The 26376-nt window shown below is 35.8% G+C and overlaps 1 protein-coding gene across 1 annotated transcript in view; it reads left to right on the top strand.

Annotated features, from left to right (window-relative positions):
- Positions 1–26376, top strand: part of STPG2 (sperm tail PG-rich repeat containing 2) — a 646188-nt gene that overhangs the window by 101127 nt on the left and 518685 nt on the right. Inside the window, exon 7 of the mRNA XM_057728986.1 lies at positions 24817–24976. Within this exon, the coding sequence (XP_057584969.1) occupies positions 24817–24976 (160 nt within the window). The remainder of the gene's footprint in view (positions 1–24816; positions 24977–26376) is intronic.

Raw genomic sequence — 26376 nt, 5'->3', positions numbered from 1 at the left:
TAGACACTTTCATCAGTTCACAAAGAATATCTTTTTTAAAAAAGAGCTATGTAGCATTGCATCATACTTATATATCATGACTTGCCAGTTCCATACTGATGCAAAATCATCTTTTTTTCAGTCTTTTGCTACGTCAAACAATGCTGAAATTAATAACCCTGTATTTGCTTCTTCACAGATATATAATTCTATGTATATGATAACTCCTAAATTTAGAATTGCTTTTTGAAAGGATATACGCCTTTGTAATTATGATAGATGTTTCCAAATTGCCTTCACAGAGACTGTATTAACTTACTCTCTCACCAGAAATATATGAGTACTCCTATTTCCCCCATGGTCAGCAAAGTGGTATGTATCCAAATTTTAGATCTTTGTTAACTTTATAGGTGAAAATGGCATCTCAGTTTGTTTCTCTTATTATGAGAAATTATATAGCTTTTCATATGGCTAACAACCATTTGTATACATATTTTGGTTTTCATCTATTTAAAATTATGTTTTTTTATAGTTTTATAAGAACTTTGTACATAGTAGAGTTTACCTTTTTGTGATTGAGTTGCAAATATTACCTCCCAGTTTGTCATTTGACTTTGCTTATGGTAATTTTTGTAGTACAGTTGTTTTTTGATATTATTGTGGCCACATTTCACCGTTCTCTTTTATAGTTTTTGAGTTTTATATTGTAATTTAAAATGTCTTTCTTACTCTCCTGTTCTAGAATTCTCTTCACAGGGTTTCCTCTAGTACTTTTATGACTTTAGTAAAAATATATTTTGATTCATTTTCAGGAAAGATTCAGTCTTTTTTTCCCAGAAGGCCACTAAATTGTACCAACAACAGACCTTTATTCATCTATTTTTGCCCACTATTTTTAGATGCTACTCTCATCACATGTTAAATTATTGTAGGTTTTTGGTCTATTTCTAGGATGATTGCATATCCTGTTTTGTGCAGTCTTAACTTTACATCTGTAATTCTGTTGTCCTGTTTATTAATACTAGTTTTTAAGATGGCATTTTATTTTAGTTTGGCTTAGCCTTGTGCCATAAGTTCTGACAAAAGGTGTTTCATCTCTTGGAGGGTGAGAGGCAAATATAAATACCTTACTGATAATGTTTTACAATTTGTCCTTGCACCTGCAGTAGTTTAGCTTCAAAACAAGGGATATTTATCAGGCTTGCCCTCTTGGCTCCATATGCCAATTATACATTTTTTTGTCTCATAGCTCCAAATCTACCTCTTTTTTTTTGCCCTGCTTTGTGATGCTAGAATTAGATAGGTGAACATTTCTTCTCTGTCAACTGGCATAATGTTATATTTTTCCAATATAGGAGGGACAGAGCTAGGAATAGCAGAGGAAGGGGCTCCTCTTCCTGATTCTGGTGTGCATTTTCTTCCTTCTGTGACATGGATGCCAGCAGTGTGCTCACTCCACTAGCTTCTTAGGCACCCAGCAGGCTGAGAACCAGCCTCAGCCTCTTACTGCCTCAATAGACAGCTTCCTGCAGCTCAGCTTTAGCCTACCCATGCACCAGGGAGTGGTTTCTGGAGGACCAGTGCTGGCTCACCAGTGCCCCAGTGGGCAGCTTCTTATGAAGCAGCTCCAGTCCTCTGGTACCCTAGTTTACTTTTCCAGCCCTCTAGTGTGCTGCAGCCACACCGTCTCCAATTAGGTCAGGATCTCAGCCTTAGTTTGTTGGGGTTGCTTTCTTCCAAATTCTCAGTTCCTTCCTTGTTTACTCTCCCTCAATCCTAGAGGTAATAAATGCTTCTTCCATTAGCAACTAATATATTCCTTAGAGTCCTCTTTTACTACTTTCAGTAGATGACTAACTTTTACTAGTTGATAATTCTTTATACTAAATATTCCCTGTTCAAATTACTAACATGAATTCTGTCTCTTGACTGAAACCTGTCCAATGCAGAATCAGTGCCAGGAAAGGGCCCCAAAAGATCTACCAACAAAGATGAGATTTGGGGATTGATTTGGTCATATCCTTAGGCTTGAGCAGTGTTGATTTCCTTGTAATGGGAAATACTATGCTAGTAACTTATGGTATGCGGTGGCATCACAATTAATTGAACTGTCACTTGTGGAGGATTATGATGCAGTACCAACTGAAGCAGGTGCCTTCAGAGCTCCCCCTGAAGAAAGACCAAAACATTGCCCCAAGTATATACTCTGAATCCATCTTCAACCCTTTTATAATGAATCTGGGTCCAATTACTTGAGTGCCCTAGGTAAAGGAAAATGTGAGGAATGTTAGTTGCTGGCTTTGAGTTGATGCTAATTCCTAGGGACTAAAATGCCACTGTGGTCCAACAGTTAAAGTGGGGGTTATATTAGTCAGTTGATAGATGGAGTTTTAGCTGAAGTTAGACTCCTAGAGTGTACAATTTGTCTACAGATTTACTTTGTGGTTATAATTCCCATTCTTGAAAGTATGATTGGAATAGATATACTTAGAAACTGACAATATCCGCACAGTGGCTCTCTGACATATGGGTTATGGGCCATTATGGTAGAAAAAGCTATGTGGAAGGCCTTGGAAATTCCCTTCTCTTCCAAGGTATTAAGCCAGATGCAATAGTGAATTCCTAGAGGATTGAAGAAATTAGTGCCACCATTAAAAGACTTGAAAGATAATAGTAGTGACACCTATTACATTTCCACATAACTATCCTATTTGATCTATGGAGAAGTCAGGTGAGTTTTGGAGAATGACTGTGGATCATCATAAACATCTTTAGGTTGTGATGCAGGTTGAAGCTGCTGTCCCAGATGCAGTATCTTTACTGGAGCAAAACAACATAATTCACTCTAATTGATGGCATTATGCTCATTAGATTTGATGAGCAGTAAGTAGCAAGAACTTTATGTGCCATGTATATACACCAGAATATATACCAGAAAGTGGAAGATAAACCCCATAAAATTTCAGAGGCCTGCTACCTCAGTGAAGTTTCTGGGAGTCTAGTGGTTTGGGTCATGTAAGGATATCCCCTCCAAGGTGAAAGACAAGTTGCTGTTCCTTTCACTCCCTACCATGAAAAAGAGGCACAACTCTTGGCTGGGCTTTACGGTTTTGGTGGGCAATATGTATCACATTTGAGTATGTCATTTTGGCTACTAAGATACTGGTAAGCCTGCTAGTTTTGAGTGGGAACCATAACAAGGGAATGTTCTATGGTAAGTCCAGTCTGCATTGCAATCTACTCTTTCATTTATAACTTATGATTCAGAAGATTTGATCATACTTGAAGTGTATGTTGCAAACTGGGATGCTGTAGAAAACTTCTGGCAAGTGCCAATATGAAAATAAGAGTGTGTATCTCTAGGTCTTGCAAGCACTTCTATGTCCTCTTCTGCAGATAACTATCTTCTTAGTGAGAAACAGCTCTGGCTTGCTGCTGGGCCTTGATAGAAATGGAATGCCTAATCGTGGGACAGCAGATGGTCATGTAACCTAAGCTTGCCATCATGAACTGAGTGTTTTCTAATCAAATAGCCGTTAGGTTGGTGTGTCTAGCAGTAATTATTGTGAAGTGTAAATGGCATGTAAGAGATAAGACTCAGACATGTCCAGAAGATACAAATAATTTGTATATGCTCAGCTTCCTTTGACACTGACTCCTACTGTAGCAGAAATGGTAAATACAGCAATATGAATAATATTTCAAACTTTTAATCTCTTTAAAAGATAATCAACTATCTAAAGCATAACTAATAATAATGCTTAGGGGGTTTATGACATATATAGGAGCAAAATGTATGAAAATAATAACTCGAAGGAATAAAGAAAACTGAAGTGTACTGATATAAGATTCTTACACTATTACTATTATTTGAAGGGAGACGACGTTAAAGATGTCTAGAACAGCTGCTAAAAAGAAATCAAAGGGCAATAGCTAAGAAGGCAGTAGTAGAGATAAAATAGAATCATTAAAAAATATTCAACTAATCCTAAAGAATTCAGGAAATGAGAAAAAAATACCGAGGGACAGATGGTACAAATGGAGAATATAGAAAAAAATGCATATATCAATAACATATTAACATATCAGCATGTCAGTAATTATTTCAAGTACAAATGGTCTAAATATTTAAATTTAAATTCAGAGATTGTCATACGGATATAAAAGCAAGAAAGAACTATGCTATCTCTAAAAACCATAATTTGATTATATACATGCACTTGGGTTAAACATAAAAGAATAGAAAATGATATACCATGCAAACACCAACAGAAAATGCTGTAGTGGCTCAGACAAAGTAGGTATGAGAACAAGGAATATTAGCAAAGAAAAAGAGGGTCATTTCATAAAAGAAAAGAAAGAGGTCATCATGCGGTAATCCTAAATGTTTATGCATGTAGAAACAGAGATTCAGAATCCATGGAGTAAAAATTGACAGAATAAAATGGAGAAATAAAGACATTCACAATTATAGTTAGAGATTTCACCACTCTGGTCTCAGTAATTGATAGAACAAGGCAAAAAAAATCAATGAGTTTATAGAAGACTTGAATAGTACTATTGGCCATTTTGACCTGTTAGACATTTGTAGAACACATCACTTGAAAACACAGAATACACAAATTTGCAAGTGCACATAGAACATTCATCAGGAGGGACTATATTACAGGAAATAGAACAAGTTTCAATATATTTAAAAGTATTGAAATCATAGAAAGTATCCTCTTTGATCATAACAGATTTAACTAAAACCAATCACATAAAGATATCCTCATATATTTGGAAATTAAGCAACACACTTTTTTTTTTTAGAGAGTGCATGATTGTATTTATGGGCTGTTTTTGAAATGCATTTATTACCTCAATGTTCTAGAGACAGTGGTGTTACTAGGGTGTTTTCGAAAACATACATCCCATGGGGGTGCCGATTTCCAGGTCTGTTAGCAGGTGTCATAAGCATTGGTGGTGGGGCAGCAAACAAAGAGGGCCTTCTCTGGATCTGCACCTTGGCATGCGCCCCTGAAGACTTGGTTACCTTGCATTTTCCTTATAATTCCTTGCAAAGGTTACAAGAGTTCCAGTGTGATGAGATAATGTCTAAGTGACAATTTCAGATGCTGGCTTATTTTTGCTCTTTGGGAAATTGGCTACCTTCCAGCAATTTCTAATACCAAACAATACCTCCAGGACTGGCAGCATCAAAGCACTGTCCAAAGATACCTATGACTGATATACAGGGAAGATGAAAAGCAAAGCATCTTGAGAGTTGAGAAGATGGAAATTTAGCCTTAAGGAGCTTCCAGTCTAGTGGGTGTAGGGACACATGTGAACAACTGAAAAAGCCAGATGGTATTAATAAAACTTCAGAGCCAAAATAAAACATCTGAAACGGGAAAATCACACATTTTAAATATTTTAAAGTGCAGTGAACATAATTAAGTTAATTTTCAGTATTATCAATAGTCATTTCCAAAACAGAAATGAGTAGAGACTCCTGGACTTCAAAAAGTGAGCAAAACCAGAAGGAATTCTTTTCTGCCTCCCCTTTCCCTGATTTATTAAACTTATTTCTTGAATAAACTTGTTAACAAGAAAGTGCCCTGGTTTCCCCCAGTCTCTTCTCTGCCCTACCTTCTTGGCACAGGGCTTGGTGCTGAACTTATATGCACATGTACTATAAGCAAAGCATCTGTCTAGATAGATATAGCAATTATAATGTTTTTGTTTTGTTTTGATTTCACCTTTTTAATAAAACCTCTATTTAAAGGTGCTAACTTTTTTTTTAAATTTTATTTATTTATTTATTATTTTTTGGGGGGTACACCAAGTTCAATCATCTATTTTTATACACATATCCCCGTATTCCCTCCCTTCCTTGACTCCCCCCACCTCGAGTCCCCCCCACCCTCCCCGCCCCAGTCCTCTAAGGCATCTTCCATCCTTGAGTTGGACTCCCTTTGTTATACAACAACTTCCCACTGACTATCTGTTTTACACTTGGTAGTATATATATGTCTGTGCTACTCTCTCGCTTCGTCTCAGCTTCCCCTTCACCCCCTGCCCCCTCCCAAACCTCGAGTACTCCAGTCCATTCTCTGCATCTGCGTCCTTGTTCTTGTCACTGTACCATAATGTTTATTGCAGCACTCTTTACAATAGCCAGGACATGGAAGCAACCTAAATGCCCATCAACAAATGAATGGATAAAGAAGATGTGGCATATATATACAATGGAATATTACTCAGCTATAAAAAGGGATGAGATGGAGCTATATGTAATGAGGTGGATAGAACTACAGTCTGTCATACAGAGTGAAGTAAGTCAGAAAGAGAAAGACAAATATTGTATGCTAACTCACATATACGGAATCTAAAAATGGTACTAAAGGTGCTAACTTTTAAGTAAAGTTTTTTTTCTGTATAATAGGACCCTGTTGTTTATCCATTCTATACATAAAAGCTTGCATCTGCTAACCCCAACCTCCCATTCTATCCCTCCCCCAAGCCCTTACCCCTTGGCAACCTGTTCTATGTCCATGATTCCGTTTCTGTTCCATAGATCGGTTCATTTGTGTCATATTTTAGATTCCATGTGTAAGTGATATCATATGGTATGTCATTTTCTTTCTGACTCACTTCTCTTAGTATGATAATCTCTAGTTGCATTCAGGTTGCTGCAAATGACATTATTTTGTTCTTTTTTTATGGTTGAGTAGTATTCCATTGTACATATATACCACATCTTCTTTATCCACTTATCTGTCGATGGACATTTACATTGTTTCTATGTCTTGGCTGTTGTGAATAGTGCTGCTATGAACATAGGGGTGCATATATTTTTTTGAATTATAGTTTTTTCTGGATATGTGCCCAGGAGAGGGATTGCTGGATCATATGGTAATTCTATTTTTAGTTTTCTGAGGAACCTTCATACTGTTTTCCACAGTGGCTGCACCAACTTACATTCCCACTAACAGTATAGGAGGGTTCCCTTTTCTGTAAACTCGCTCAGCATTTATTTGTAGAGTTTATTATTATTATTTTATTTTTAAAAATTTTTACTGGAGTATAGTTGATTTATAATGTTGTGTTAGTTTCAGGTGTATAGTAAAGTGTATTTGTGGACTTTTTAATGATGGCCATTCTGACTGATGTGAGGTGATACCTCACTGTAGTTTTGATTTGCATGTCTCTAATAATTAGTGATGTTGAGCAGCTTTTCATGTGCCTCTTGGCCATCTGTATTTCTTCTTTGGAAAAATGTCTGTTTAGGTCTTCTACCCATTTTTCTATTGGGATTTTGTTGTTGTTGTTGAGTTGTATGAGCTGCTTATATGTTTTGCAAATTAAGCCCTTGTCAGTTGCATCGTTTGCAAATATTTTCTCCCATTCTGTAGGTTGTCTTTTCGTTTTGTTTATGGTTTCCTTTGCTGTGTGAAAGCTTGTAAGTTTGATTAAGTCGCATTTGTTTATTTTTGTTTTTATTTATATTGCCTTGGGAGACTGACCTAAGAAAACATTGGTGTGATTTATGCCAGAGAATGTTTTGCCTATGATCTCTTCTAGGTGTTTTATGGTGTCAAGCCTTATTTTTAAGCCTTTAAGTCATTTTGAGTTTATTTTTGTGTATGGTGAGATGGTGTGTTCTAATTTCACTGATTTACATGCCGCTGTTCAACTTTCCCAACAGCACTTGCTGAGGAGACTGTCTTTTTCCCATTGTATATTCTTGCCTCCTTTGTCAAAGATTAATTGACCATAGGTGTGTGGGTTTGTTTCTGGGCTCTCTATTCTGTTCCATTGATCCATATGTCTGCTTTAAGCAACACACTTCTAAATAAAACTTGAGAAGAAAGAAGAAATCATGAGGGAAATTAGAAAATATTTTGAGCTAAATGAAAGTGAAAACATGGGACTTCCCTGGTGGCTCAGTGGTTAAGAATCTTCCTGCCAATGCAGGGGACACGATTTCGAGCCCTGGTCCAGGAAGATCCTACATGCTGCGGAGCAACTAAGCCTGTGTGGGACAACTACTGAGCCTACACTCTAGAGCCTGTGTGCCACAACTACTGAAGCCCGCATGCCTAGAGCCTGTGCTCCCGCAACAGGAGAAGCCACTGCAATGAGAAGCCCTTGCACCACAACGAAGAGTAGCCCTCACTCGCTGCAACTAGAAAAAGCCCGCACACAGCAACAAAGACCCAATGCAGCCAATAAGTAAATAAATTAAAAAAAAAAAGGAAGTGAAAACATAACCTATCAATATTTGTGGGATGGAGCTAACACAGTGCTTAGTGGGTAATATGTAGAATTAATCTTTATGTTAGAAAAGTAGAAATGAGTAAAATCAATGAAATCAATGTCCACCTTTAGGAAATAGAAAAAAAGACGAGAAAATCAAACCCAGAACAAGGAGAGGATATAAGTGGACATAGGTGAAATAAAGTTCTGTAACATTTATATCTCCACAGGAAATAAGGAACTTCTAAGATTCAAAATATCTGTTTTTAAAAATAAGATGAATTTATTAATATCTCTGAAAAGTTTAATTCCTACTTTTTGTTTTTTTGGCCCCTTACTTGTTGTATGACCTAAGGCAACTTGTTCAACTTACTTAAGGCTTAGGTTTCTCATTTGTAAGATGAGATAATAAATTTTAAGGTCATAATGATTGAGAAGTAAATGAAATGAATATATGCGAAGATCATAGCACTCTAGAATTAAAACTTAGAAGCACATACTTTTAAAATCCAGCCTCAATGACATTAAACAGCTGAAAAGTGTAAAATGTTTTTAATGACAGGAATCTTGAGGTACTGAATTATTTACACACTGGTTTTTTTTTTTTTTTGATTGAAGTATAGTTAATTTACAATGTGTTAGTTTCTGGTGTACAGCAAAGTGATTCATATATATATATATTCTTTTTCATATTCTTCTTTATTATAGTTCATAATAAAATATTGACTATAGTTCCCTGTGCTATACAGTACGACCTTGTTGTTTTGCACAGGGTTTTGAAAATATAATTTACTAAGAAATACACTAAGAGTAGTGTATTTTGGATGAAGTCTCTAGATAAGGACAATTTAAAAAGTGAATTAAAAAATCTGCTTCACTATACTGAAGCACTAACAAGGCAGTAAAAATTTACCAGGCAAGATATGGTAGAGGGAGAAAAGAGGCCCAAGGAGGTAAGCCTTGTGTAGTAAGAACAATAATAACCCTCCAAAGATGCCTGTGTCCAAATCCCTAGAACCTGTGAATATGTTACTTTACATGGTAAAAGAGCTTTGCAGAATTAACTAATTTTAAGTATTTTGAGATGGAGAAGTTATCCTAACTTATTTGGTCAGTCCCAATGTAATCACAGGATTTCTTATAAAAGGGATGCACGAGAGTCAGAGTTAGAGAAGGCAATTTATTGATGGAAGCAGAGATATGGGCATTACAGGGTCATGAACCAGGAAATGTAGGCAACCTCTAAAAACTGGAAATATAAGGAAACAAATCCACCCCTAGATTTTCCAGAAGGGATGCTGCTCTGCCAACACCTTGATTTTAGGACTTCTGATGTCCATAATTTTAAAATAATAAATGTATACGTTTTAGATGCTAAGTTGGTCATAATTTTTTAAAGCTGCAATGGGAAATTAATATAGATTTTGGTACCTGGAAGAGGGGTGCTGCTGTAACAAATACCTAAAAATGTAGAAGTGGCTTGGAATTGCGTGATGGAAGACTTAAGGCTGGAAGAATTTTGAGAAACAGGATAGAAAGAGCTTAGATTGCTTTGAACAGATGTTGGCAGAAGTATAAATATTAAAGGATCTTCTGACAAGGGCTCAGAAGGAAATGAGAAGCATGGTGAAAAAATCCTGTATCATCTTAGAGAATACCTAAATCATGATAAAACAAACTGTTGGTAGAACTATGGGCAGTAAAGCACTGTTAGTGAGGGATCAGAAAAGAATGTGGAACATCTTATTGGAAACTACAAGAAAGCAAATCCTTGTTATAGAGTGGCAGAAAGCTTAGCTGAATTGTGTCCTACTCAATTATGTGGAGAGTAGAATTTGTAAGAGATGTTCTTAGACATTTGGATGAAGAGATTTACAAGCAAAGTGTTGAAGGTACACTCAGGTTCTTTCTTGCTATTATAGTAAAATATGAGAGGAAAAAGATAAATTGAGTGAAGAATCATTAAGCCAAAGGAATGAGGACTTATGATTTAAGAAATATCCAGCCTTGAATATCCAGATTGAAAAAGACTAAAATTAGGAGATTCACTGTTTGGAAGGTGTGCTCTGGAGAGAAAGCCAAGGTTGTGGCTGAACAATATTCTGCTTAGAAGGATCTGGGTATTTAGTCACACAGAGGACTCTTCTAAGAGAGTAGGTATGTGCCTTGTGGGAGCCTTCAGCCATCTCAGCCGAAGCCAAAAATAGAGATGGGCTAATTTAGGAAAGACCTGTGGAGGAGCCTCTTGTGTGGAGTGACTCCCTCTATCAGACATGGGAGACCCACATAATTCTTAAGAATTTTACATCAACAACAACAATGCCAGCTTGGACTAAAAGGGACAGAGAGAAGGAGAATTGAAAGAAGGCTGTGGATGCCAGGTCCTATAGGTAGGAAACAGGCTGATTAAACTACTAGGCTGGAAGCACATATTACCCTTTATGAAAAAGGAAGGTTGACTCCCAGGGTGTAGCCTTGGCGTGCACTCCCCCCACTTCCCACCTGCCCCCCCCACCCCCGCCCCCGGTCCCCATCGAAGGTGTAGCTGGATTATGAGCCACAAGAGAATTATTCTCAGGGCTTGAGATCTTATTGCCTGACAGGATTTTGAAAGTCCTGGGCATGCTGACTCCTTTTTTGCCCTCTGTTGTCTCCCTTTTTGAATGGGGATGTCTATGTTTGGTGTCCCACCATTGTATTTGAGGAGCTGATAACTAGTTTTCAAGTCTTACAGGTCCACAGGCAGAGAAATTTTGCCCTATATGGAACATAACCAGAGTCTCATTCATACCTGATTTATATGATGTAAATGATGCAGTTTAGGACTTTTGAGTTGATGAGATTTAGATGAGATTTCACACTTTGAGTTGCTGCCATAATTGATTGAGACTTTTGGAGGTGTTGGAATGAGGTGAATGCATTTTAAGTGTGGGATGGGTGTGAATCTTTGGGGACCACAGGGCTAACTATGGCAGAAACAATAATGTGTCCTCAAAGATGTTCAAGTTCTAATCCCTGGAACCTGTGAATATGTTAACATGGTAAAAAGGACTTTGCAGATGAGATTAAGGATCTTGATATAGAGTTATCCTGGATTACTCACATGGGCCTAGTATAATCACAAGGATTTTTAAGAGGGGCAGCAGAGTGTCAGAGTCAGAGAAAGAAATGTGACAAAAGAAGCAGAGGAAGAGAAATCAATGTGATGATGGAAGCAAAGGCTGGAGTGATACAAGGCCACAAGCCAAGGACAGGGACAGCCTTTAGAAGCTGGTTAAGGCAAGGAATCACCACCCTGCTAACATACAATTCCAGGAGGCATTGTATCAATTGCTTGCCAGCTATATTAATTAATCCTCAAATTCATTTGAAATCCGACTGAATATTCTTAAGGAAAGACTGAGCTATAAAATAACCTCTTGATAATAAAGGACAGCCTCTTTATTCTTTGCCCTTTTCTTTTTGTTCTGAAATGTAGATGGAGTAATGAATTTGCACTAGTCATTTTATAACCATGAAGTAGCAAACGAGAGAATGTTCAAGAGAATCCCAAAGACTTGGGTACTGACATTGTTGAGCCACTGAATCAATGCTTACGTAGTTTATTTCTGGACTTCCTGCTTTATGAGACAAGTAAAACTTTATCTTTAAAGGCAGTGTTGGATTTGTTGCTATTTGTGGCTGGATGCACTTCTACCTGATATTCTTATAAAACAAGCTGAAAAGGCAAAGACAATAATTATGCTGAGAGAAAGCACAGTAAAAGTGAAATTTCCTTCATTAAATGATAACAATTGAATATTATATAATATCAGTAGCATATGTGTACAAGAGCACCTATAAGCATGTACTAATATCTGTATAAACATGTATAGATATTTTGGTTTGTGCTTGTGTTAAACTACTGATTTGCAGAATATGAGTCAACTCTTGCTCATGTGTGCTACATATATATGTGGGGAAGACTTTGCCAACATTTAGTTCTATTTATCTTTGAAAACTCTAGCAAAGGAAGAAGTGCTGCTTCTTTGATTTAATGTTATGGCACATGTGGACTTGAAAACTTGCATTGGGATCAGCAATGAATAGCACCAACCATATTCACAACATGGGAAAGTGTTAAGTAAATAAAAGATGTAACCTGCCTGAGTGGCAATCCATACTATGCTTTGTTCATAGAAAACAGTTGGTAATCAATAGTTAGCTTTCTGATTTTAAATTGGATTTGGAATAAAAAGTGGAAAGTATGGGTATGTTCAAATTGCAGCCAGTGTATATGTATACTTTATGTGTGGAGCATGAAGAAATAAGAAATGAATATAAATGTTTGATCACACCAAAGTAAGAATGTTGACAAGGAACAGAGGATCATATGGGCTATTGAAATATAAATTTAAATATAAATTTACTGCCAGTAAAGACCATTATGATTTCATGTGGTCTTTTCAAGTGACATATCTTAGTATCTTGAGTGGTCTGAACTCATCATTTTGAAGCCAAAATACTGTGCTTTTTAGTGTTGAGGGTATTTTCTCAGAATTTTTAAAGACAATCAAACTGAAATACAAATAGCTTGAGACTGACATTTGGATATTTTCCCAGCTTAATGTTATTTTTAGTCTGGAGAAAGAAACTGATGATGTATTATTTAGCTAATATGTAAACCACATCCAAATGTTGCAGCAGAGCATAAAGAAATAATTTTGAGAACTGAAAACAAGAGTGGATTAGAAATACACTTACTGTTGTCTTCCAAGTTGAAACATCCAACCTTCCAGCTTTTGGCTATAAAATGTTAGAACTCATCATCTATTTGAGTCCTGAAAGTAGTTTTCATTGAGCCATCTCTCCATAATTTCTGGGCCATTTGTGTTAATATGAATATTTAGACTTATCTGGCAGCCACTAAACACTTGGTGCCATTTTCAGTGATCTATGATTGTGAATTTAAAATTTCCACTTTAGCAGAAGCCAGCATGAGAGATCAATTGCAAATGTAACCTAAATTATAAATTAAGCTATCCACCATTGAGCTGAATAAAACCACCTTGGTGAAAGACTGCAAATAATATTATCCTTCTCATTGAAATAAAACTTTACTGCTAATTTAAAAAACAATATTTTTCTTGTCAAGAAAATTAAGAAACACATTTTAAAAATTACCTAAAATTGATGATATTCATGTACATTGATTACCTATTAAGGAGTGTGTAGATGCCAAACTTCAAGAAACACTACTATTGCAGCTATAGATAGGGAATCTCCTTCATCTTGAGTATTAAAATGTCTTGTTTCAGTGCTCTTAGGTAATTACAAGTATCTCAGTTTAGGGAATCAGAATTTTTCCATTATCTTCTTGACCCTCCATCCATATGAAATTCATATTTTTTTCTTTAAGAACTTTTATTGAGTTACAATTGACATACAATAGACTGCATATATTTAAAGTGTAAAATTTGATTTTTTTTTCTTATTAGTAATGTATATATGGCAATCCTAAACTCCCAATTCATTCCCCACCACCCCCGCCACTTTCCCCACTCAGTGTCCATATGTTTGTTCTCTACATCTGTGTCTCTATTTCTGTCTTGCAAACCAATTGATTTGTACCATTTTTCTATATTCCGCATATATGTGTTAATATACGATCTTTGTTTTTCTCTTTCTGACTCACTTCACTCTGTATGACAGTCTCTAGGTCCATGTCTCTACAAATGTCCCAATTTCATTCCTTTTTACAGCTGAGTAATATTCCATTGTATATATGTACCACATCTTCTTTATCCATTCATCTCTTGATGGACATTTAGGTTGCTTCCATGACCTGGCTATTGTAAATAGTGCTGCAGTGAACATTGTTGTGTATGTGTCTTTTTGAATTGTGGTTTTCTCTCGGTATATGCCCAGCAGTGGGATTGCTGGGTCATATGGTAACTCTATTTTTAGTTTTTCAGGGAACCTCCATACTGTTTTCCATAGTGGCTGCATCAATTTACATTCCCACCAACATGCAACAGAATTTCCTTTTCTCCATACCCAATCCAGCATTTACTGTTTGTAGATTTTCTGATGATGCCCATTCTAACCGGTGTGAGATGATATCTCATTGTAGTTTTGATTTGCATTTCTCTAATAATTAGTGATGTTGAGCAGCTTTTCATGTGCCTCTTGGCCATCTGTATGTCTTCTTTGGAGAAATGCCTATTTAGGTCTTCTGCCCATTTTTTGATTGGGTTGTTTGTTTTTTTTGATATTGAGCTGGATGAACTGTTTATATATTTTGGAGATTACTCCTTTGTCTGTTGATTCGTTTGCAAATATTTTCTCCCACTCTGAGCGTTGTCTTTTCGTCTTGCTTATAGTTTCCTTTGCTGTGCAGAAGCTTTGAAGTTTCATTAGGTCCCACTTATTTATTTTTGTTTTTACTTCCATTACTCTAGGAGGTGGGTCAAAAAAGATCTTGCTGTGATTTATGTCAAAGAGTGTTCTTCCTATGTTTTCCTCTAGGAGTATTATAGTGTCTGGCCTTACATTTAGGTCTTTAATCCATTTGGAGTTTATTTTTGTGTATGGTGTTAGGGAGTGTTCTAATTTCATTCTTTTACATGCAGCTGTCCAGTTTTCCCAGCACTACTTATTGAAGAGGCTGCCTTTTCTCCATTGTATATCCTTGCCTCCTTTGTCATAGATTAGTTGACCATAGTTTATCTCTGGGCTTTCTATCCTGTTCCATTGATCTATATTTCTGTTTTTGTGCCAGTACCATATTGTCTTGATTAGTGTAGCTTTGTAGTGTAGTCTGAAGTCAGGGAGTCTGATTCCTCCAGATCCATTTTTTTCCCTCAAGATTGCTTTGGCTATTCGGGGTCTTTTGTGTCTCCATACAAATTGTAAAATTTTTTGTTCTAGTTCTGTGAAAAATGCCATTGGTAATTTGATAGGGATTGCATTGAATATGTTGAAATTCATATTGATATTCCACTGCACAAAGTAAGAGAATATTCTTATCTAGTTCTTTCATTGCTTGATGACTTGATCTATGACCTTATCTTCTCAGGAGGTCTATAAATCTGTCCTGCTGAACATACTTTCCCACTTCATTTTTTTGATTGCCAACAGCATATCCTCCATACACTTCTTAGAGAAGTATGGACAATACTAATTTATTATGTCCACTAACTTGTGAATATAATAGAAAGTTAGACCATCTATCTCATAACAATGAGAATTGTGAAGACAAAATCAGTCTTTCCAATGTCTGGAGACATTTTTCATTTTCTCAGCCAGGTCCTCTAGTGAGTAAATGATGCCACTAAGCATCTTCCAATGCACAAAACTACAGGGAGATCAGGTGACTCACAGAGAATAATCAAGTAGGAAATGAGTAAGTGATAAAGTCAGAGATGCAATGGATGATAATGGAGTTTGTTGGTTAAGGCCTTTATAAGAACTGTGGATTGGATTTGATGTAAGAAAGAGAGCCATTGGAGGGCACTGAGCAGAAGAATGACATGATTTAATTTCTGTTTAAACAGCATCATTTTGTTAGCTCTGTTGAAAAGAGCCAATCAGAAAGACAGACCTTTTAAGAGATGATTGCAGTTGTCTAGGTCAGAGATGATGGTGGTTTGGACCCATGTGGAACCAGCAGAACTAGGGGAAATGATCAGTTATTTTCTCAATGTAGAGTCAGCAGGGTTTCCTGTCATATCAGATGTGAGGTCAGAGAAAAAGAATAACTGAGAATGACTCCGAGGCCACAAAGTCAAAGAAGATATTAATATAAAGTAATTCTGTGAAATACAATAAACCAAACTTAAATTCAACATAAAAAAAAATCAGTCTTTCATGGTACCAGGCAGTGCCTTTGATGTGACTCCATAGTCTGACCACTGCACAATAATCTAGTGAAAGTAAATATGAATAATTGCTCTTCTTTCCTACACAGCATTTCAGAGATTCCTTCAGACCTAGGCAATCCTAGTTTCAGAATTATCAGTCTGTGTAAAAATCATGTCTCTGCTAATCACTTGCAATTATGAAGATTATAATTTCAGCATGATGATACTACAATGAGGCATAGGACACTCCAGCTCATTTATCAAACTTCTTTTGGGCTTTGACTTTGCAAGATCTGGAGGTATTACAAACATTTATATAGTGAGATATATTCTCATACATTTATACTTAGACTAAGATATGGATAGACTAAGAGCTGAGTATGGAATCTAGTGGCTAGGTGGGCTGAATTTAATCTACAGGTGGATTATGGCCAATTCATAGTTATAAAAAATTGAATTAGTTACAGACATTTGTAACCTGTAGAATTTCATATACAAATCTAGATTTTCAGCTTTCCTTAAAAATGGAAAAGACAAAAACCCCAACCTAACAACAGTCAATTGGGGCTGATTAAATGCTGCCCCTGGTGGTGAGGGTGAGTGCTCTTTGGTGCACAGTTTTCCGTTCAACACTTGTTTGCCTGCCTGGCCCCAGCATGCTTTTGAATTCTCCGTCCTTGTGAGTATAAGACCGATTAATCTTATATGGGTCCTTTAGCTTCATTTAAGATTTATAATCCTTAACATTATTTCATTTGGATGTATTCAGTTGTGTATTATTCATTGTGTTAATTGTTTCTTTCAAAAGAGGAATTTGGGTTTTTAAGGAGCAAGAACAATACACTCCTATTAAGTGACTCTATGCAGAAGTTCACGTTGCATTGCACAGTAATAAATGTTAATGAACTCTGAACATTTACATAGCACTAATTTACCAAAATAAGCATTATAAATCTTTACAGCTACTAGGTAATCCACCATGTAGGATATAGCAATTATAGGAAAACTATATAAACTATTTGTATACGTTTTCTCTTAGTGAAAAATTTTTGAACACAGAACTCATGTAATTCTTGATTATTGTGGTGACATTTTTCAGGATAGCCATATTTACTGCTGCTTACTCCAGCTTAGAATTTGGCACTGTAGCTTGGCAGTGTAGCTTCAAATTTTTGACGCAACCAAATTACTAATACCAGTGTTGACATGAACTGATATTTCAGCAGCTGTATTAAAGAATCTAAGTAGCTTTTATCTGCTTTATTCAATTTTGTGTTGGAATGATTGAAACTGCCTAAAACAACCTTCTTCTCCAATGTACAGTCAAACCTAGTAGCTCACATTTGAATTCTGCCTCTCCTGATATACTTGTGTAGATTTACATGGAAAAGCTACTTTTGTTTTCTTTTTCTGTTACTGAAAATGTGATAAACTAACTAGTATATCATTGTCCTACAGAGCACTTGTGGTCACTTATTTTTCTTGCTTCAATGGTGTACAACCTGAGTACTGTATCTGAGACCCAGTGACACTTATGATACTATTATTGATTAACATAAAGTTTTTCAGATCTTTTTTGTTCACTTTGAGTTTTGCTTACCATGCTTATTTGATTTAATTCTGTTTAAATTTGGTTCTCAAAAAACGTCACATAGAGTGTGTTTGCTTCCTGAGATCAGAAACAAAGAGGGCATTATGCTTTCTAAATGAACCACAATTTATGTTGCAATTATGAAACTGAACACAATGGACACATATGCTTTTCTATACTCCCAAGTCAAAGTTACATATTGCTCTGTCCAGTCATCATTATGATTGACTTAAAGAGTTAACTATATCTGGAGCATACTTATTAACTATTTTTGATATTAAATTAAAGTTCAATTTTCTTTTATTAAGAACATAGTGCCATTTTTCATCATATAGCAAATGTTTTGCTGATGTAAGCATACTGAAAATATTTTAAGTTGCAAACCTTCATTTTAAATTGCTTGTAAATTTGTTTCTCCTTACAATAAGATGATATAATAGGAAAAGGATGCTGGGTATCATCTTGTTTTTAGAAATTAGAATAAATATATTTTAATTAGCTTTAGAAAATGAAACAATCATCAGTTTTACCAAAAATATTCAATCTAGATGTTAGCTGAAGAATATAGTAAATGATCTAAAAATTATTACATTAAGTTGAAAGATTAGAATGCTTCATAAATTCATATGGGCCATTAAAAAAGATTAGTGATATTAAGAAGATAATATTAAAGTTAATATAATACTGAGATCATATAAATATTACATAATATTCTTAGCTCCTTCTCTTCTTTCTCTACATAGTTTCCCCAGAAACCACCTTTAGCCTCATGACTTCAGGTACCACCCATATATACTGGTCACTTCCAAATACACAGATCACTTCCAGTGTGTATTTATACTCTGAACCCTCTACTGAGCTCGAATCGTCCATGAATTATTATCTATATGACACCTCCACCTTGACATTTTACAAGAACTACAAAACTAACATTTCAGAATTGAACTTGTCTGTCTTCTCACCCTGCTCTGGCTTCTGTTTTCTCCGTGCTTACATTCATTGGCCAGGACAGTGTCACAAGGCCACCCCTATCTGACAGATGGTTATTGAAAGAGAGGTCGGAAATTGGGATTGTTCTAGCAACCAGTAATATCTTACTCACCTACTTACAAGCTATGTTGCTTCTGGAAATAATTTTGAGTCACAGTTTCCTTGTCTGTGAATTGAAATAGTGCTGACAAAGAGTATGTAGTCAGTAAATGTTAACTTAACAATGCTAGCTGATACAAACCACCCTGAAACTCTTGGGAGTTTCATAATTGCAAAGCAAGACTGTTAATCTCGACCAGGGATCAGTGCTTTGTAGGTACTTTAGCAGAAGATCTCACATCAATTCCAGGCCTGCTGGAATTAACCTTCATAGTACAATGATTCTCTGGGTTTTCTGGACTCAGTTGACTAGTTTTTCTGAGCCATATGGTATCAGCTGGGATCACTCATCTGGCTACATTTCAGAATAAGATGGATGCTTTCATTCATATGTGAGACATCTCAGCTGGATTGGCTGTAATGACTGGAAGTTGGCTGGACCTCACTTTCCTTCCAGGTAGCTAGACTTGTGTTGAGGTTTTAGGGCTCTGAGACTGCAAATGTAGGACATGTCATGCCTCTTAAGGCCTAGGCTTGGAAATGGTGCTGTGTAACTTCCCCTATATTCTCTTTGTCAAAACAAGTCACAGGGCCAGCCCAGATTCATAAAGAGGGAAACGGACTCCATCTTCTGATGGGAGGGATGTAAGGCATGAGTATATAGGGATAGGAGTAATTTTTGGTGGCCATCTTTGTAGACAATCTGTCATGACTGTTGTTATTCTTGTTGTTGTAATTATTGCATCATCATTACTAAATACTCTTTGGTCAAAGAAAGCAAGAAAACATTATCTTGACTGGACTTCTGAAATAGCCACCTAACAGGTATCTTCACTTCCAATCTTACTCCTTTCTTTTATCATCACAGGCAGTCAGATTTATTGTCCTAAAATGTTGTCTGACAACAAAAGGACCAACAACCCAATTGAATGATGGGCAAAAGACTTGTGTAGACATTTCTCCAAAGATACACAAATGCCCAATAAACACACAAAAAGATATCCAACACCTTTAGTCACTAGGGAAATGCAAATCAAAATTACCACAAGATACCACTTCACATCTACTGGGATTTCCATAATAAAAAAAAAAAAGGAAAATAACAAGCATTGGTGGGAATGTGGAGAAATTGGAACCCTCGTACATTGTTAGTTGGAATGTGATATGGTGTGGCCTCTATGGAAAACAGTTTGATGATTCCTGGATAAGCTAAATATAGCATTACCATATGACCTAGAAATTTTACTTCTAGATATAAACTCCTTCCCCAGAGGCTTTTCACATGTTTTTTCACTCTTCCAGGAATGCAGTTCTGACTAATTTTCCCTTTGCATATGCTTTTCTGTAATAGGATTACTATTCCATCCATTCTTTCCCAGATAAGCTCCTTCTTGTGTTTAGGTTTCAGCATAAGTGGTCTTTCCTATCTACCTTCCATTGTTACTTTCTAACTTAGTACTTTGTATTCTTCATACAAATTGCACTATTTGCAATTTATAACTATCTGTCTGTCTTTCTGACTGGAATTGTCACTTCATGAGGGCAGAGCTCTGTCTTATTATACATCCAGGAACCTAGCACATACCTAACAAGTATGACTCATTGAGAAGGTAACATTGAGTAGTGAACTGATTGAACTGAAGGAGTGAGCCCTAGAACCATCTAGGGGAACATTCCAAGCAAAGAGAATGGTAAGTGCAAAGATCCTGAGGTGGATATATCACTGAGCTTTTTGGGAAACAGTGAATGGAGTGGAGAGAGTAGTAGGAGAGCAGGTTAGAGTGGTAATAGTGTGTCTGGGGATGAAATTCATTTCATATTAAGGACCTTGGTTTTTCGCTGGAAGTGACATTGGAAGCCATTGGATGGGTTTGAGAAGGGGAGTGGTGCAATCTGACTAAGAGTCTTAACTGGATCCATCCCTAGTTTTTGTGTTGGAAATAGACTGAGGATGGGCAATGATGGAAGCAGGGGAGGCAGTTAGGAAGATATCACAATAATCCGGGTAAGAGATCGTGGCTTGGATCAGAGTATTTGTGGAGGTGGAAAGACATGGTTGGATTTGGGTATGTTATAATGATATATAGGTGACAGGATTTGCTGATAGAATTTCATTATACATCCAAGTTATAAGCCAAATATTTAGTTCATGAATCAAGGAATAATTCTTTCAACTATAGAAAAGTAGGGGAGATATTATATGAAGCAAAAGATTTAAATCTTTTATATTCTATGAAAAGTACTTTATCAAGGTAATTGAAATATTTGATGATGAATAAGTTGTAATTCTATATACATATTTACATTTTATTAGCAAGATAATTAAAACTCAATCCCAGTGTTTACTGAATTAATTTTTATCTATAGTAAAGTACCTAGGTTAAAAGATTAATGTCTTATGTTTTTTAACATTTGTAGTTAAAATATATCCTGAAGCTTATTTCTTGGAAACAAAACAGTCTGTTGATTAACAGAAATTTGAAAATACAGTAAAATATTTTTTAGAGATGAGCTGGTTGTATAAAATTAAATGGAAGAAATATAGAAACTACTTTTATTATTGTAATGTTTAATCATGTGGAGGGCTAGATAATTTTTTTCTGAGCTCTATCAGCAGAGGGCAGCAAAGTTTCAAGTAGTGTGTTTTCAGGTTCCTGGGAGGCTTTGCTAAGGAAAATTTCCTGTCTTTTTTTGTTGCTGTTGATGATGTTGTTGTTGCTCTTTTTTTTTGTTGTTGTTGTTGCTCTTAAGAAGTTTATTTTTAATGAAGCGCTTTGGTAATATCACTTAAAAGCCCTGTAGCATTGGTTCAGATATTTAGTCAACAGTTTGTTCCCTTAGATGCTATTGCTTTCTTAATTTGAGAGCATGTATTTTTTTCTTTCTGTAATTTAGGGAGTACCAGGGCCAGGAAAATATGACATTAAAAGTCAGTTTCAGAAGAATGAAAGTATGTCAACTAATGTAAATGATGCATCACCTGCTTTTCTTTCTCAATCCAAGGTAATGTTCTACAGTTATTTCACGTTTAGAGTATAATAGGTATAACGTGACACCAGCAACAAATCCGATGGTGTTAGGGAGATTATAAAAAGAAAAGTGGTATTTAAACAAATTAGGAACAGATGTGGCCTGGGCAAATCATATTGCTAGAAATGTGGATAAAGTGAAATGACTTAAGATTACAATATTAACAATAATATGCAGAGATGAATATTCAAATTGAAATTATTTATTGAACATTTTCTACTAAGCAAATTTGCATGTGTGGAAGTTCATTTTAGCTTATAAGAGATTTTAGTATGGGTTTTAAAATATACTTTACTCATGAATATACCAAGTGTTAACATGTAAACTATGAGGACATGCATATCTTTTGAAGAAGGTTCTGAAGGCTCTCTGGAGCTTGGCCATAAGTCGTGTCTAAAACTGACACTTTATTAGTGATGTGAGAGTCTATTTCACAGTAATCATTTCATGTTCCCCAAGGTCTAAATTTAGGGGACTTGAAGGTATCTAAGATATTTCTAAGACAGGAACATTATAATACTAGCAAACATTTATAATGAGGCATTGTCCAGATCATGCAGTTGTGGTATTTACCCAATTGTACTGTGTACCACTCTGATTATCTTATTTAACTTGGGAAGGTTATTAATTGTTATATAAAACCATACGTAACTACTTTGGTTTCATTGTACTTAAGAGGCACCTCCTTGGAGACAAATAGATAGATTGTAGGTATATTTTGAAGACATAGTTAACATGACTTTTTAATGGATTATATGTTGTGGTGAGGGACCAGGCAGAATCAAGAATGAATACCAGGTTTCTGCCTTGAGCAACTTGATGGTACTTAAGATACGACACAGAATGGCTGTGTGGGAATGGGATATTGTGTGTGTGTGTGCCCTTGATTTTTAAAAATGCCATTTTTACAACTAGAATTCTCAGTTTTTATGCTGTTCCTGTTCATCTGATATATAGTCCTAATGTGACATCACTTGGCACCAACTGTAATATTTTAAATATATTTTCGGAAATGAAACAGAATATGATATCAGTTTTGCTTAAGAGGATCATGAGGAAAAGAATCATGGTTCTGGGGTGAAAGATATGGAGGAGTTAAAACCAACAGGACTGCTTGCTAGGGGTAGTGTTAGTGTTTAACTGAATAGGAATAGATTTATTAATGATTATGATTGAAAAAGCAATAATGCAATTAACAAGGTGGACTTGGATTGCAATTTTTGGTTTATAGGAATACAGACATGTTTCTGGGATATTTACTTTAGTCTTGACTTAAGGAGCTGTCTGGTGTTTTATCTAAATGCATTGAATTTTCTTATGTCTTCAACTATTAATTTTTAAAACACAAGACTTCCTTTATAATAATCGTTCTCAACTCTTGCTGCATATTAGAATATTTTGGGAAATTTTAGTACATTCTGATACCCAGTTGCTTTCTTTCCTCTCTCCCAGAGATTGATTCAACTGGTTCAGAATAGGACCCAGACATCAGTATTTGTTTTTAACTCCTCAAGTAATCCTATATGCAGCCAGGGTTGAGTATGACCATTTAAAAAATATTGACTCAGCATTTAAATAATAAGATAGTATTTAGGAAGCCTTTGGAAATGTTCCTACATGAAAGGAGGCTAAAAGCAGTACCTGAGCCTACACTAGGTCATGTATTAGAGGGGAAAAATGCAATAGAGGTATAATTAGATCAACTGACAGATTTGGAATATGAATGGTAGATTAGATAAAAGTCGTATATCATTGATACATTTAAGAAAATACATGTAAGAAAATATCCCTATTTTTTTTTTTTTAATTATTATTTTATTTTATTTTTTTGGGGGGTACACCAGGTTCAATCAACTGTTTTTATACACATATCCCCATATTCCCTCCCTTCCTTGACGCCCCCCCCTCGATTCCCCCCCACCCTCCCTGCCCCAGTCCTCTAAGGCATCTTCCATCCTCGAGTTGGACTCCCTTTGTTATACAACAACTTCCCACTGACTATTTTACAGTTGGTAGTATATATATGTCTGTACTACTCTCCCGCTTCTTCTCAGTTTCCCCTTCACCCCCCGCCCCCTCCCATACCTCCCATATCCCTATTTTTAGTAAATACACCCTAAAGTATTTAGGGGTAAAGGGCCACAACATATGTAACTCTCATTAAATGGTACTGTATATATGCGTGCCTCTGTGTGTGTGTGTGTGTGTGTGTGTGTGTGTAGAGAGAGATAGAGAGAGGGAAGAATGGACATACAAACAGAAAGACAGAAATAGAGTGGGCAAATGAAAAAAGTGAATGGCATAACATGTTAACTGTAGGTGAATCTGGGTAAACATTGCACAGGTATTTTCTGCATTATTTTTATTCATAAATTTGAATATTCCAAATTTTAAATTAATTCTAAATAAAAAAGTTAAAAAGATAGATTATTCAATGCTATATTTCATAAGATTTCAGTTTACATATAGATACATGTATATTTAATATTAATAAGTTAAGTATTATAAGTTTATAATAAGTATGCTTATTACAAGTTTATAATATAATAAGTTTAATATTATAAGTCAAAGTGGATTTATATACCACTTCAATCTAAGATTTTTTTTTAAGGTAGCTAATGGTATTGTTGAGCTAATTGAATATATTGAAGAACTTTGTCAATTTGTGCAATTTTGTGACATAGAAAAAACCATGTTAGATCATGTACTTTTTATTCATTATCTTGACTTGCAGAATATTTTAAATGTGAAGATTGTTCACACACTGTCGTCTGAATCTCACATTGAGGTGATTTCCTTTGAAAAGTCTTTCTGGCTTAGCAAAGTACATAATGCATTACTCTATTAATATATAGATGATTTTTCTAAAAGTATATATTTTATGTTTTGATAGGTACAAGATCTTAACTCGTCTACATTTTCTTCACTCCATTAAGAAATAAATTAAACTCCAGATGTTATGTTACTAAGAAAGCAGCTTTTAACTCACAAAATATCAAAACGTACCATAGTTTCTCACTGGCATATTTTCTCATTCTTCACTAGAGGTTTGTCCCTATGAAATCAATCACCCCAGCTCCTGGCACATATAATGAATCTCGAACTGCTTTCAAGCCCTTGAAGAAAACACCAGGACTGAAAAATACTTCATTTGGTCAAAGTACTGCTCGATTCAAACAAGATTCTAGGACAGAGAAAATGCCAGGTTAGCAATTAATTCATATATATCTACTCTTTACCTTTATGTAACTTAATATTCTTAACAAGATAGATGCACCAGAAAGTACAATTTTTTTTGTTCTATGTGTGGTGTTGTTATTTTAAGTCAACATTTTTTTAAGCATTAACTCTAAACACATATAGATATAATAATGTACAATTTTAGCAAGATTTTAATTTAGCTTGTCATCTCTTAGTTGTAATTTTCTATTGTTTTCCTTTTTTCAATAAATTTCCTAATTTTCCCTTGGTGGATGAACATATATATTAACTATGTGGTCACTGCCAGTAATATAACTTATGGTATTCAGTTTTGTTAAAATTTTATTTTGGGGGTGTTCAATCGCATATTCTAGTATTCTCAGTGGGTATTCTAGTATACAGTGGGTAATTTATATATATCTAAGAATATAACACAAAAATAACATAACTACTAACATATAGGTTATCTGTTGCTGCATAACAAACTCAGTGGCTTGAAAAAACAGACTTTTTCTATCATATCTCATTAATTTGTGGGGTTGCTAGAAGGCAGAGTTCAGATGAGACTGTCATTCAGAGTGCATGCGTGGCTCCAGCGTTGCTGCCCCAGGGTAGTCGGTCCTTTCACATGGTGGCTCAGGGCCCCATGAGACCTGGCAGGATGCTGCAACGCTTCTTATGACCTACCCTCAGAAATCCCAGGACATCACTTCTGCTGTATTCTGTTGGTCAATCAAGTGACTCAGCGTAGCCCATATCAAACAGAAGGACATGAAACTTTATCTCTCAATAACAGGGGTAGCAAAGAATTTGTGGCCATCTTTAATCTACTATAGATTACCCTCTGGCCACAAAATATTTTCATTTTTCCTGCATGCCTTCTCAAGGCCTCCAGAGTCTCATGCAAGTATGCTATAATCTTGAAGTCCAGGATCTTGTTATCTATGTCAGGTGTAGGGGATTCTTGGGTGTGGTACTTCGCATCATCTTGTATATCTCTCTCTCAGAAGAGCTGTGAACTACAAATACAAGTTATCTGCCCCATATATTCAATACATAGTGGTGGGAGACAGATAGGATAATCATATTAGACACTGCTATCCAAAAAAGAGAGAAAACTGGAGACCCATTGTGTTACCAAATCAAACTTGGGTCCACTTGCCTGCGTGTAGTAAAGCCAATCTACTAACACTGGGTTGTGGTGAAGGAAAGTGCAGCGTTTATTGCAGGGCACCAAGCAAAGAGTCCAGGTAGCTAGTGCTCAAAAGGCCCAAACTCCCTGATGGCTTTCAGGGAAAGGTTTTTAAAGACAGGATGAGGGAGGGGAATTGTGGGGTCCGTGATCAGCTCATGGACATTCTTCTGATGGGTTAGTTGTGAGGTGATTGGGAATCAACATTATCA

This window comes from Hippopotamus amphibius, chromosome 3 (genome assembly GCF_030028045.1).
Source record: "Hippopotamus amphibius kiboko isolate mHipAmp2 chromosome 3, mHipAmp2.hap2, whole genome shotgun sequence".
Taxonomy (NCBI): Eukaryota; Metazoa; Chordata; class Mammalia; order Artiodactyla; family Hippopotamidae; genus Hippopotamus; species Hippopotamus amphibius.
This window is presented reverse-complemented; position numbering and strand designations above follow the sequence as displayed.